This window comes from Melitaea cinxia, chromosome 11 (assembly GCF_905220565.1).
Source record: "Melitaea cinxia chromosome 11, ilMelCinx1.1, whole genome shotgun sequence".
Classification (NCBI taxonomy): Eukaryota; Metazoa; Arthropoda; class Insecta; order Lepidoptera; family Nymphalidae; genus Melitaea; species Melitaea cinxia.
The window spans coordinates 12,725,935-12,739,154 of record NC_059404.1 but is presented as its reverse complement, the minus strand read 5'-3'; the positions used below and the strand labels follow the sequence as shown (position 1 = coordinate 12,739,154).

At 30.6% G+C, this 13,220-nt stretch overlaps 1 protein-coding gene across 1 annotated transcript; it reads right to left on the bottom strand.

The window, feature by feature from the left end:
- Positions 1-912: 912 nt before the first annotated feature.
- On the bottom strand, positions 913-12,582 carry LOC123657804 (anosmin-1). The gene is made up of 9 exons (XM_045593314.1): positions 12,424-12,582; positions 6,781-6,967; positions 5,962-6,160; positions 3,366-3,550; positions 2,890-3,032; positions 2,380-2,521; positions 2,010-2,151; positions 1,645-1,720; positions 913-1,457 (listed from the first exon to the last, which is right to left on the bottom strand). Exons 1-9 carry the CDS (start codon positions 12,577-12,579, stop codon positions 1,290-1,292), a joined length of 1,398 nt encoding a protein of 465 aa, XP_045449270.1. The 5' UTR covers positions 12,580-12,582; the 3' UTR covers positions 913-1,289.
- Between the last annotated feature and the right edge of the window lie 638 nt (positions 12,583-13,220).

The following is a 13,220-nucleotide window of genomic DNA, read 5'->3' as shown; positions in this document are numbered from 1 at the left end:
GACGCAGGCCTAATTTTTATCAAGGTTATGTAACTTGTCTAATTGTTTCAATAATACCCTTAAATACTACCTCAGAGAATTGATACCCTTGATGCCTAGTCTGCGTAGAATATATCTTACAATTAGTGGCACCAAATATAACGGATGGTGTCATTTTTTAAAATACGATATCATTTACGAATTCTGTTTCAACTTTACCTCAGCTAAGCTGTTTGTCGTAACTAAAGTAAAAAATTAGCTATTAATCCAAAAAAATCATATTTGTGTAGTAAAAAATAAATAAATAGATTTATTATTTAAGAGATATACAAATTTTGACAAAAATGAATTTTCTCACAAGCGACGGATCTTATCTTATTCAATCCCTGATTAGTAAATTCCTTTTTATCAGTTACAAAGGCTTGATAAAAGAATTGTGTAGTTTTATGAAACCACGATGCAAGTGAATCTTTAGTGAATAAAAACATTTACGTTAATACACAGATCACACTTCAGCCTTTCGCAGTCCACTGCTGGACTTATGACTGGGCAAGTTCGCGCGGAAAATGGCGTGAACTCAAGTGTATTAACTATGGAGTCACCATGCTGCTCAGGCAAGCTGGTGACCGCAGGGCTTGCTTTATTGGACCGTAGAGGCTGCTGCTAATACACAGATCAAAACAAACAAAAACCACACCACCACCCACATTTGCATGAATAAGTGAGAATGTAAATGCTACACGATCAGCTGATATGAGCTATGAGCGCTGCCATATTGGTCTTAGCTGCTCTGATATGTACCTTTCACTTTATCCCTACTCCGCAGCCAGCTGTAATGAGACATGCGATAGATGAACGAAAAATTTTCGGACGATAGAATATAAGTTTAATTTTAAAAATAGATGGAAACATTTTATAGTAGTAAAAGGCATATAAAATAAAATATATTTATTACCAACAGTCAAGAATAAGATTAAGTATTAATATTGTAAAACATATTCATTCACAGTATCAAAACATAGAATTATAGTTCCTTATATCTAATTTTGTATAAAAAGTCATAAAAATATCGATGGCATATTTAGATGTTAATATTACATCCATATTTCCAATCTTTAACAGTCTATTTTAATTTTATTACACTAGAAAAATAAATATACAACTCTTGCTTACTATAGGCGATTAATGAAATAATATCCAAAAAAGTAAAGTTTTTAGGTACTTCTTAATTTAAATTTAATCTCAGTTCTGAGGAATTCAGGTTTATTTCACATAACAGCCCTATTAAGAAATAAAAAAAAAAATGTTTTTCAAGGTTTACAATTCACTGTTGCGGTAGTCACTTTCTTCTTAAAATAGTCACACTGGGGAACGGTCAAAATAAATTCGGAATCCGGTGTTTTCGTATTCCATGACCTATTTATGTTCACTCTGTACTTGCACTTATAATCCAATTCGTAAATTTCGAATGAATTTTGCTACAATGAAAAGAAATATTTATTGTGATTAACACAAGAATAGAGATTAAATTAATCATCTTTTATTATTATTTTATACTAAAATTTCTTGTTTCATTACTAATTATTATTGGTTAAGATCATATTTATAACAAAATAGAAATTAATAAATCAAATGAGAACTAATGTATATATTTAATGTATGTACCTCAGTCACTGCCGATAACTCCTTTAATTCTTTAACAGGATGTTGACATGCAATCATTTTCCAGTGGACATAATACCTAAAATATATATGTCAATTAGTAAAACTCAATGCAGCTCAACTAAAAAACAATGCAGTCCATTCTTATGTATCAAAGTACACCTTCAATAACTATGTCTAAATCGTACGATAAATATTTTCCCATGAAATACTAATAATATATCTAATAATAGAAAGTTATCAAGTTTTAATCCCCCCCCCCCGCGCCCACACACACACACGTCTATCAGTAGGACAGTTAAGGAATCTCTAAGGATATTTTATTTTTACTTCTTTTATGTACCAATTTTATTCATTCGTCTACCTACCTCTTGTTACCCTTAGGTTGATAAGTAGGCTCCCATGATATCTTCGCTTTTATTTTATGATCCAACCATATGAATTTGTTCAATTTTACACCCTTGATACTCCTTACATCTTTTCTTCTAGTAAGAGCTTCCGGGGGTTGTTCTTAAAATTCATAAAAACACAAATACTATCGTTACATAGTCGTAAACAACTAAAGTAGTTACAGGAGTTCATAAATATTTAAAAGGCACTTATTAGGAAACTTGCGTGATTTCCTGAAAAATTCTTCGTGCAATATAAATTCCATGTTACTATACAATGAAATATACAAAAAAAATCGGCACGAAAAAGGAAAGGAATCGTATAACACGTTAAATTTATAACTTTTACCTTCTGTTGCACTTGTTGTATTGTAGAAAATAGCTGCTTTGTCGCTCCTTAGTTTTCCGAGACCGAATACACTAATTGTTTGAACTTGCAAGAAATACATTGAATTGGGCTGCAAGTCGCTAATTTCTACATACGTTTGTTCCTGAAATCAAATATCATCATTACATTACAGTCTATACAGTCCACTACTGGACATAGGCCTCCACAAGTTTACGCCAAAAATAACGTTAACTCATGTGTTTTGCCACGTTCACCACGCTGGGTAGGCTGCCCGTCTTCGGCCTGTGTATTTCAAAGCCAATAGTTGAATGGTTATCCCGCTACCGGTCGGCTTTTTAAGTTCCAAAGTGGTAGCGGAACTGTGTTATCCCTTAGTCGCCTCTTACAACACCCACGAGAAGAAAGGGGGTGGCTATATTCTTTAATACCGTAGCCACACAGTACAATATCAATACACAAATTAAATATCACTTAATACTGTAAAATAAAAAAGTCCTTAACAACTGTTACCTTTGGAACTGTTTGATGGTTAACAAGAACTGAATCCAATTCTCCTCCTAAGCCTCGCACTCGTCTGCTCCAGAAAACTTTGTAACGCATCACGGGCAAATCAGATCGTGGTTCTTTCCATTCCAGTCTTATTGTTACTGTCCCTGTCAAATTTTAATACTTTAAATAGCTAGTTAGTATTTTTCGACTACTAAATCAAAGTTACCTTAAAATTACAAAACAAAAAAGAAATTAAGTGAACTACGTTCATTTTTGTAAGTGGCGTAATATAAGAAAATAGTATATCATCTTGTACTTTCATTAGCACACAAGTAAAATTTACTCTAAAGATAGAAATAAACCTTATGTCTAAAGTAATCGACTGTGTTCTGTGTTTTATATTAATAAAATTGCATAAAAGAGGATTTGCTAATTATTTTAACTTGTCTTCTGTAAAATAATCAATGGAAGATATAGACAAGATTTAAGATTTTTACCGTTTTCGGATCGAACTGGTGAAACTTTAAGTTTCTTTGGTGGCGGTGGTGGCCTCGGTCCTTTACGTGGTGTGAATGGTGAACTTGGTGCTGAATAACCTCTAGTACCAGATGAACTAACGGCAGCAACACGGAAACGGTACCATCGTCCAGATTTTAGAAGATTACGAAGTGATACTTTTGTCCTAAGAAGTAAATTATTGTTAGGTTGTCAGTTAAGTATTAGTACATGCAATTCTATACAAACTATTAAAATAAACATCGAAACAAAGTCTTACTGATACTTTTTATAATAACATCTTAAATTGATAAAATGTACAATACTGACACACAACAAATACAAAGGACACAGCGTAACCTTTGATAAATTGTAAATAATAATCGGATTAACTACTCCGCTTTATCTGTCAGCAATAATACCTAATGAAGAATTGTTATATCTATCAAATAGTACGCTAATATCATTTTTATTTACGTCTCATCGAAATAAATTTATCTAAATGATTAACGAATTCTTTTTATCAAAATTCAATTCTAAGAAACCAGTTTAATAAATTCGATATGATCTATTTTGCAATATACATCATCATTGCGGTTAACGCACGCAACAAGGAAAAGCGTTTAGAAAGCATTATTGCATTTGATGGTCACTTTTATTTCATCGAAACACGTCCATTGACCACTTAAAATATTAATATAGAAAATTCATAGGTATTGAAATGTTTAATATCACACAACGATGAGAGCCATTGTGAAATAATATTGGTGTAACTGTATTAAAAAAACCGACTCAGTGTGAGTCAGACTCATGCACCGAGGGTTCCGTACAAACAAAATTATTAAAAATATTTATACTATATTATGTAACTAAAAATTTATGCTTTTGGCAATTTTTCCTTTATCTGTGCTATAAGACGTTGCTTCGTACCAAATTTCAAGATTCTGAGATCACGGGAAGTACCCTGTTGGTTTTGATTCCCTTGCGAGTGTCGAAAATTTGCAGCATAAAAGAAGTTTGATTTTTGCACAGCTCCAAGGGACAGTAGACTTGAGTATTTGATATGAATTATAGCTTGATACCTTCACGCGTTCCTGAGAAAATGGGTCTTGACAGACAGACGGACAACATATCACTTTGTTGTGTCGTCTATAAGGGTTCCGTTTTTTCTTTTGAGGTACGGAACCTTAAAAACAGAGTTGAGATATTTATAAATAATAATATAAGCATAATATATATAAAGTATAAGCAACGTTTTCGGGGACAGCTAGTCTTATATATAAAATTCTCGTGTCACAATGTTAGTTAAAATACTCCTCTGAACCGGCTGGACCGATTCTTATGAAATTTTATGTACATATAGCGTAGGTCTGAGAATCAGCCAACATCTATTTTTCATACCCCTAAGCTATAAGGGGGTTAATTATATATATGGCAAAACAACGTTTGCGGGGTCAGCTAGTATATATATATATATATATATATATATATATATATATATATATATATATATATATATATATATATGTATGTATGTAACTATGTGTGTGTGTGTGTGTGTGTGTGTGTGATTAAATTTCACCAAATAATCTGTCAATTAATGCCTTCTAATATTATATATGAATGTAAATTTGGTTATTACCCTTTCACGCGAAAACTACTTAACCGATCATCATGAAACTTTGTACACATATCTTTGCAGGTATTACGAGTAGAAGTAACATAATATACTTTTATCAAAAAAAATTGAAGCAAATATCTTTTATCAAACACCATTTGTAAGTAAACATTTTTAATGAGAAAATAATTTACGTATAACCAATAACCATATCAAACGAATATAAAAATAAACACAAATGAGAATCAAAATTTAAGGTCAACTTATTATTGAAATTACATTTAAAACGAAAGTCATCTAAGTTTTTATAATCGATCTTAATCTTATAAACAAAGGAGGACGGAGAAGTTAATAACACAAACAATATCGAAGGCTGATCCGGGTTCGATCGCCGTTTCAAGTGTCTTTGCCGGAACTGGAATATTGTATACCATCTATAGTTATGGCTTTATGAGTTTTATTTATGTGCATGCTGTTTCTGACCTTCATACAAAATAATACATTTTTAAGTCTACCAGACAAAGCATTCATAATTTTGAATAACACGAGACAACGCGGTAAATTAATAATGAAAATTCAAATGTGAAAATGTCAGTTATGTAGGTAGACTTTTAAAATTAAAGCCATAACAATAGTTTACGCTAATATGAAAGCATATTGCTAAGGAACAAATAATAATGACGTTACTAGTTAGCATCATTGAGTTCGTCAAGTTAATAAAAAATCGTAACAAATGCGATAGATTAATAATTAGAGATAAGGTGTGACTAAACTAATGCGAGATCTTGACGCAAATCTCATGTCTACTAAAAGTTATAAAACCCAAGCTAATCTTGTTATTAGATTCAGTTTTTTGTCATCATTACGCACACACAGCTCTAATTAGTACATTAAACAAGCAATGGAAAAGAAAATTAAAACCTTGATTGTTTACATTATCACCTTTCCCATAGTCAGATGTTGCTATTAAATTTTCTTACTTGTTAGTTCTGAGTATAAGATTCCAGTCTCCAAGCCTCTCTTCTTCATACTTAGGGCCTAAATGATGTTGTTCTTCTAAGATATATAAAACGCGTCCCGGAACAGCTCTTGCAGAATCACCTACGCCATCAGACCATTTAATCTGTACAGCACGTCTTCTTTCCTTTATCTCATCCATTGTCGGCAGAGCTGGTAGGCCTTGAAGAAATATATGATTTAAATAGCAAGTACTTTTGTTGAATTTATTATCATTGTTCGACTGTGGGTTTTAAACTAGATTAGTATTATTAGTTTGGTTATATTATATATTTTAATTTATTTACTATAACTTAATTTTTTTATAACTTATTATTAGTTTATTTTATAACATTCATTTCTTCTTATCTCTTTTAATACTTTGTAAAATATTACACAAGAATAATCACTTTTTGTCATCCATTTCTTTTATTTATTAAGCCTTGTTAGCTTTAGTTGCGCAAAGTAGTTCACTTTCTGTTATTATATTAGTTTCAATAAAAATATTATCTTTCTTGGCTATCTTCAATCGAACAAAGTGCTCGTTATAAAAAAATATTATCTTGTAAGTGGCTGACTTTCCTTTAATGCGACTGACGTCGTAATAACCTAGTATCACTATGGTGTAATATAGATTTTATGTAAATAATTACATTGTTTAAAATAACTACACTGGTCATTATCTGTTCTTCTCATTATTTAATTATTAACGTCAATTTTAACAACCTAAACTTATAAAAAAATATATATGATATGTATATTATTTAGCTTACAATCGGTGATTTTTATAACCTTATAATTACCTGGTACAGTCATCAGATCTACGGGTTCACTACACATAGAGCTACAGCCATGTTTACAGCAACGTTGAGTACCATCGCATTGAGAGTCTTGATTGCATGCTTCTACGCATGAAGCCATCCACCTGGGATCGTCTCCAGCTGGACAAGTTCCAGGCTTTCGCTCTTCTGAACGACATGTTGAGCGACACTGTCCAGAAAAAAGTTTTTGTGATTGTAGCAGCAATCATAGTCATTAAGGCATTTGCTTATTACTCTAATATCCACAAAATTTAGCTACGGTATAAATGTTCCAAAAAAATAATAAACACAAACAACATTTTACTTAATAATTTCAGAAATATTTTTGCTGTTTAAACCAATTACGTAATTATACTGTAAAAGAAAACATTGCGAAACTCTCCACTTAATATTAGTACTTGGAAATTGGAACTACTAACTCGTCATAATTATTGAGTATACGTGAGAAAAATCTCACGCTTACGCAAACAAAAAGCAGATCTCTTTAGATGAGGCTGCTCAATAGTCAAGGGTAACCTTAAGATAATGGAACCTAAAATATCGGAAGCAATCATTGTTAGTGTAATTAAACATAAAAATATCTATCATCTACTTAATTGTATTGATATAAGCGTCACGTTAACATTGAATGACTAACGTTTCTTTTTTTTAAATACTAGTTTTGGGCTACAGCTTCATCCGGGTTCATTTCGATCCTTTTCCTTCGGTTGTTAGTAAAACCTTAATCAAATTGCACTTTGAATTGTTAAAATAAATCATGCGTTAATTCGTGTTATACCTGTTTAAGTAATAAAAATAGTAGCAATAAATAAATTAAATAGTAATAGCGTGAAAAAGTAGCGAACGTGCATCCATCCATAGTCACAAATTTTTGCTGAAAGTTATAGGGATAAAAGAACTAACTTTATATTAGAAATTGTTTAATTTTTTTATTAAGTTCACATTTATATAATCACGTCAATAAAATTAAAATAGTTAGAAATTTATAATTATTTTTTTACTTATTGATTATTCAATAATGTCCCTGCGGTCACCAACCCGCCCAGCGTGGTGACTATGGGCAAAACCCCTGAGTTCGCGCCATAATGTCTAGTGTGAACTAGTGGAGGCCTATGTCCAGCAGTGGACTGCAATAGGCTGAAATGATGATGATAATGATCATGATTTTTAGTTTATTAAACTTTTGGTTATTAGGTTGAATAAAAAATAAACGGTGAACTAACAGCACTCTGATTTTTTTACAAACACGTCATATTCTATATATATATTGTATATATATTGTACTAAAGAATGACTTAGAGAGGCTTCGTAAAATTCAAAGGACTAGAAGACAATAGTTGCTTAAAAATAGGAATCAGATTATTCAAAAGAACATTAAATTAAAATAAACTATAGCCATTGTAAGGCAATCTCAGTAGCAAGCTAGGAGGTAAAGCCAGCATCCGACAGGTTCATTAAAAGAGCATAATTAGCGTCCTCGCATTTAAAAACATAATGGTTCCTTTGAAGTCCTACGTGACTCAACTACGAAACTAACTTTGTAATTGTGACCCTTATGTTAAGGAAATAGAGACTGATATACAATGAAACGATAGTCTCATTAGAATTTAAGAGTATATTTGTGGGTCCAGTAGGAACGTGATGTGTTCTTTTAATGTGTATATATATTTTTTAATCACAATGAAAGCGCAGGTAACAATAATATGTTTCATAAGATAATTAATAAAACATGAATTGAGTGTTGTTGCATAAATATGAAAAATTTACTGAGCCATTATTATTATTGCATTTTAACTTCCGACCCACCGCTGCCCACTGCTGGGCTTAAGAATCGGAGATTAATTCACGACGCTTATGAATGGCTTTGCTCCACTGCGGGTTAGCAAATATTTTCCCTACTAACAGTAACGAACGCTATCAGGTGTATACATAATAACAACCGGAACTAACGGCTTAACATGATCTTCGAAGTACGATGGGGAGACCCACAAGGACTGACATCCAAACCGGAAAACATTTAAACAAATACAAAATTCCATTCCGATCGGGAATCAAACCCATAAACCACCGGTGTTTAGGCGCGTACTTAGCATACATACAACTACACCAGAGCGATTGTTCGCGAGACTTTGGTACATAATTTTTCCTGTTCCATTTTCTTCTGTCAACACAGCCCGTATGTCTCAGTGGCACTATAATATTCTCCTAGTGAAACAATTTTCAGTATTGCTCCATAAGTTTTTTAAATTATCCAGTACATGCAAACAAAAAATGAAATATTTTCACTTTCTAATACATATTAGTAAATATATATAAAACATAAACATATATATTAAGATTATATTCGGGATATTGTACTATGTGTGTATATTAAATACACAATTAACTAATTTAATAAACACAACCCTATTTTTAATTTAATAAGCTCGTGAACTTGCAAACCAAATTAGCGTAAATATTTGCGTAAAATATATCGTTTCGTTAGATTATTATCTCAAAATTTCACGAGTCGTTATCTAAACAAAATGAGAATGTTTTAATTAATTGATTTTAGAAGAAAAAAAATTTAAAACACGATTAACCAGTTTCCTTAAAAGTTAAGAAAAAACGTTGTTCAGGTACGAGCGATACTATTGAATTACAGATTTCTTAGACGTAGTTAATTCTTACTTTCCAACTTTGTTCGGTACAGTAAATAAAGGAACTTTGAACAATTAACATCTGAACAGTATCGAATTAAGGTAACTTGATGCCCTAAGCAATCATCCCCTGTTGGCCGCCCTATTCTTAAGTGAACTACAAAGAATTAATTGAAATTACTTTAACTTTCTTGTGTTCGTTTTTTTTTTGTTCGGTTACTCTGGTAACGGTAGACGGGATGCCCTAAGCAATTGCTTAAATGACTTAAAAGCTAATCCAGGACTGCATCTAAACAGAGATTTCTTATCTGTTAAGGATAAGAATAATTTCTCTATCTGAATCCTCACTGCTTCACAGTTTAAAAGTGTTTAGTCGTGTGTGTCTTAAAGTGAGATGTCTGATGTTCTTAATAAGAGCTTTTAAATATATGGTGATAGATAACATAACTAGTCTAAAAATTTAGAGTTAATTGGGAGAATTCGTGCAAGTTTAAGTTTATATATATCATTCAACATGTGTTGCTTTATACATGGGAATTATGTGTATGTAAAAATAGTCACAAATTAAATGTTATTATTTACACAACCTTTGTATAAATATTAACATTCAATTATTAATTTTTTTTTATTTCCTTACTGGACACGTCTAATGATAGATTAAATTATCGATGATTGAATTAATTTCCGCACTTGTCAAAATTAATTAACGTTTATATTTGCTCATTCTTAAATAAATCCAATCTTAAATAACCTTACAATTTCTTCAACAGAAAAATAGTATATTTTTTACAAACTCTCTCTCTTTCTTTAATTTTGTGAAAATACGCTAATCTAGACAATTATTACTGTTAATACAACAGTAATTTACATGGATATTTCATATATTATCAGAATTAATTATTGACCATATCGTTTCAATTATGAAATTTGAAAATAATTTACATTTATTTAAAAAAGTTCCGATCTCGAAATCTGTCTTTCAAAATCTTATTCAACCCAAAAAAAACGCATATTTTTGTCATTTCATATAAATATATAGTCGTATTAATTTAATTAAATGTGGAACTAATTTACGTACAAATTACAATTTTTATCGTTCACTCTATGAATGATTGATATAGATAGAGCATTTTTAGTACGGTTGCCAACGCTACTTTTTTTTTGACATACGCTATATAGAATTTACATAATTGAAATATATTATAAACTGTTTATTAATTTGCATTATATAAAACAAGTTATAAACTTCAAAACCAAAATCAAAACCAAATTCTAAAAGTTACTTTTTTGGAAATTAATTGTACACGAGATTTACTTCATAATAGTCGTCCCTTTTGGTACCTTATGTTAAACTGTTTGTCTGGGTTTAGATTTACTTGTATCTAGTACTGAGTCTTATCTCTTATCATAGTTACGTGTTATTTCTAAAATAACCAGCCAAAAACATTAAGTTTTGGCATAATTTTTATAATATTTTTTTTACGTTTTTGAAATAACGAACTCAACAATTGAGTCTGTCAAGCCATTCAAATAATGCTTTTTATGCATGTGAAAAATATTTTAATACCTATCTACTTAATTAATGTGAAGCAAAACTAAAAAAAAATATTTTGCGAAATCATTAATTATTTATAAGTATAATATTATTAATAGTTACGTTTATATGGCTAAAAAGTACCTTTACGGCAGGTAGACCATTAATTCAAAAACGTTAAAAATTTAAAATATACCATAGAAGTTCATTAGCTTTTGAACTAAGAAGTAGTCAATTTCAAGAATGCGTATCAAGATAATCACAAAAGAGTGCCTACGGAACAAATTTTATTTTAAACCTCCAGAACTGAGGGCGTTAAGGCAAAGCATATAATTTTACGAAGAATTCAAGATGGATAGTCCGATTACCTTCACAATCTAGCTTTCATTTAATCGTTTATGTTAAATCACATAATTAAATAAAAGCAGTCCCTGTGCCTTAAGTAAATTATATAAGAATGAGAGAAGACAAAAGCCAATATTGAATCGAACAGGTATTGAGTGCCTCATCAAGTCACGTATAGGAATCATAATTGGAACTTATTTCCTCATAACGTTTCTCTTTAATTCGATTACGTCATTAATTGCGACGAATTTATAGCACTATATTAACTAGGAATCAATTATGCAGTAAAAATAGCCATTTATGATTTAATATTTATATAGGAATCTGAGGAATCTTTAACGTTTTATATCTTATCATAAAATGGTTAAATTCAATTGTAACTTCACGCAGATTTTTCTTATTTTATGCGTAAGACGCTAACTTAATTTTTACAAAAATAATAAATTAAATTTACTTTGTTAATTGCAAACTGTGTAAGCACGGGTATAATACCAACATAGTAATGCACACAAAAACCTTCGCAACATTTTTATAAAAAGCTCGTTATTTTGTTTGACCAATGTGCACTGTAATGAAAAGAGAAAATTTAATCACCTGAGTAAATAAAAGTGTGTGTATCATTAATAAACAAAACAAGCCAAAAAGTTAATATTAATAAGAATGGTTTAAGATTGCAGTGATGCTCAGTTTATCGTTTTACTCTTAACTTCTTCTTCTAACTTATCTCTTACTCTTAAACACTCTTAAATAAATATTTATCAGACAAAAACCAGCAGAATGTTAAGTACAATCCTATCTAACTTTTTACTGAGCCTAAGTTAGCGTGAGGAATTTTTGGCATGCTTTGCGGAAGTTGTGCCTTCAAAATGTCAAAAAAATATGCAAATTATGTGCAGACATTAAGATTGTATATATATCGTGTCCTTAATACATTATAACGTTTATTTTATCTTTTGGGGTGAATTGAAATCACTCATCTAAGACATGAATTGTTTTTCATTAAATATTTATATTAAATATATATTCATCGTCAATTATTGTAAACATCTTTAGATACATTTTTATATATAGATAGTTTAGTAAAAACTCTTAAATTATTAACCGTACCTGAGATTTCGTCTCCTTGCTTGCATCAATGCATATTAAGTCACAGCGCGTCTTTGACAGAGGATCTGTTTGTAGTCGCAAAAATCTTTTCGTCTTCGCCAAAGCTTCAGGCATTAGCAACACCGCAACAAATAGCAAAATTATATTCGATTGCATTTTGAATATTCTTTCTTTATGAAATCTTATTCGATTAATTTAAAAGATTAGTTGTAACATCTGTAAAAAAGCGAAGTCATATCTAGCCTTAATGAAAAGTAATAAGCCCTGGTTAATGGATAATAAACATCGGCTTCATATAATCTGTCTAGATTTAATGACGATTAAGGACTTTTATTTCAGACAGTCTTTAAATTAAAGGTCTTAAAATTTTATTGATTGAAATAAAAACACGCTGTTGAATTTTATGTTTCGTTGAATTGGGAACCGCATTATCTTAAATAATCGCATTTACAATATCCACACTTACTCAAAAATCATTTTTTAAAACACCTCTCTCTCATCATCTGAGATTTTTTATAAAAAAAACAATAGTTATAATATAAATAAAAATTTGTATAAAATGAATTTTACTAATACGGAGTGCACGTTATTAAATCCTTAAGATAACATAAACATTCTGTTCCTCGATATTATCACACCGGCTTTTATTTTTATATCTGAAGAACTAACGTCACTTTTAAAAATAATAATCACCTCATCAAATCCGTTACCATTCATCAATGGGCCGATATTTCTAAATCAATTGAACAAAATCTCATTTCGATCAACAAGTGTCATTGAACCGGCGCTGGATTGTG

What these genes read in the sequence shown, in the direction of transcription:
- LOC123657804 (XM_045593314.1), bottom strand. Translation starts at nt 12,579, where the DNA reads ATGCAATCGAATATAATTTTGCTATTTGTTGCGGTGTTGCTAATGCCT. An exon ending in CAACCTAAGGGTAACAAGAG is followed by an intron (nt 1,721 to 2,009) that starts GTAGGTAGACGA and finishes TATATATTTTAG; the next exon opens with GTATTATGTCCACTGGAAAA. An exon ending in AGTTATCGGCAGTGACTGAG is followed by an intron (nt 1,458 to 1,644) that starts GTACATACATTA and finishes TTTTCATTGTAG; the next exon opens with CAAAATTCATTCGAAATTTA.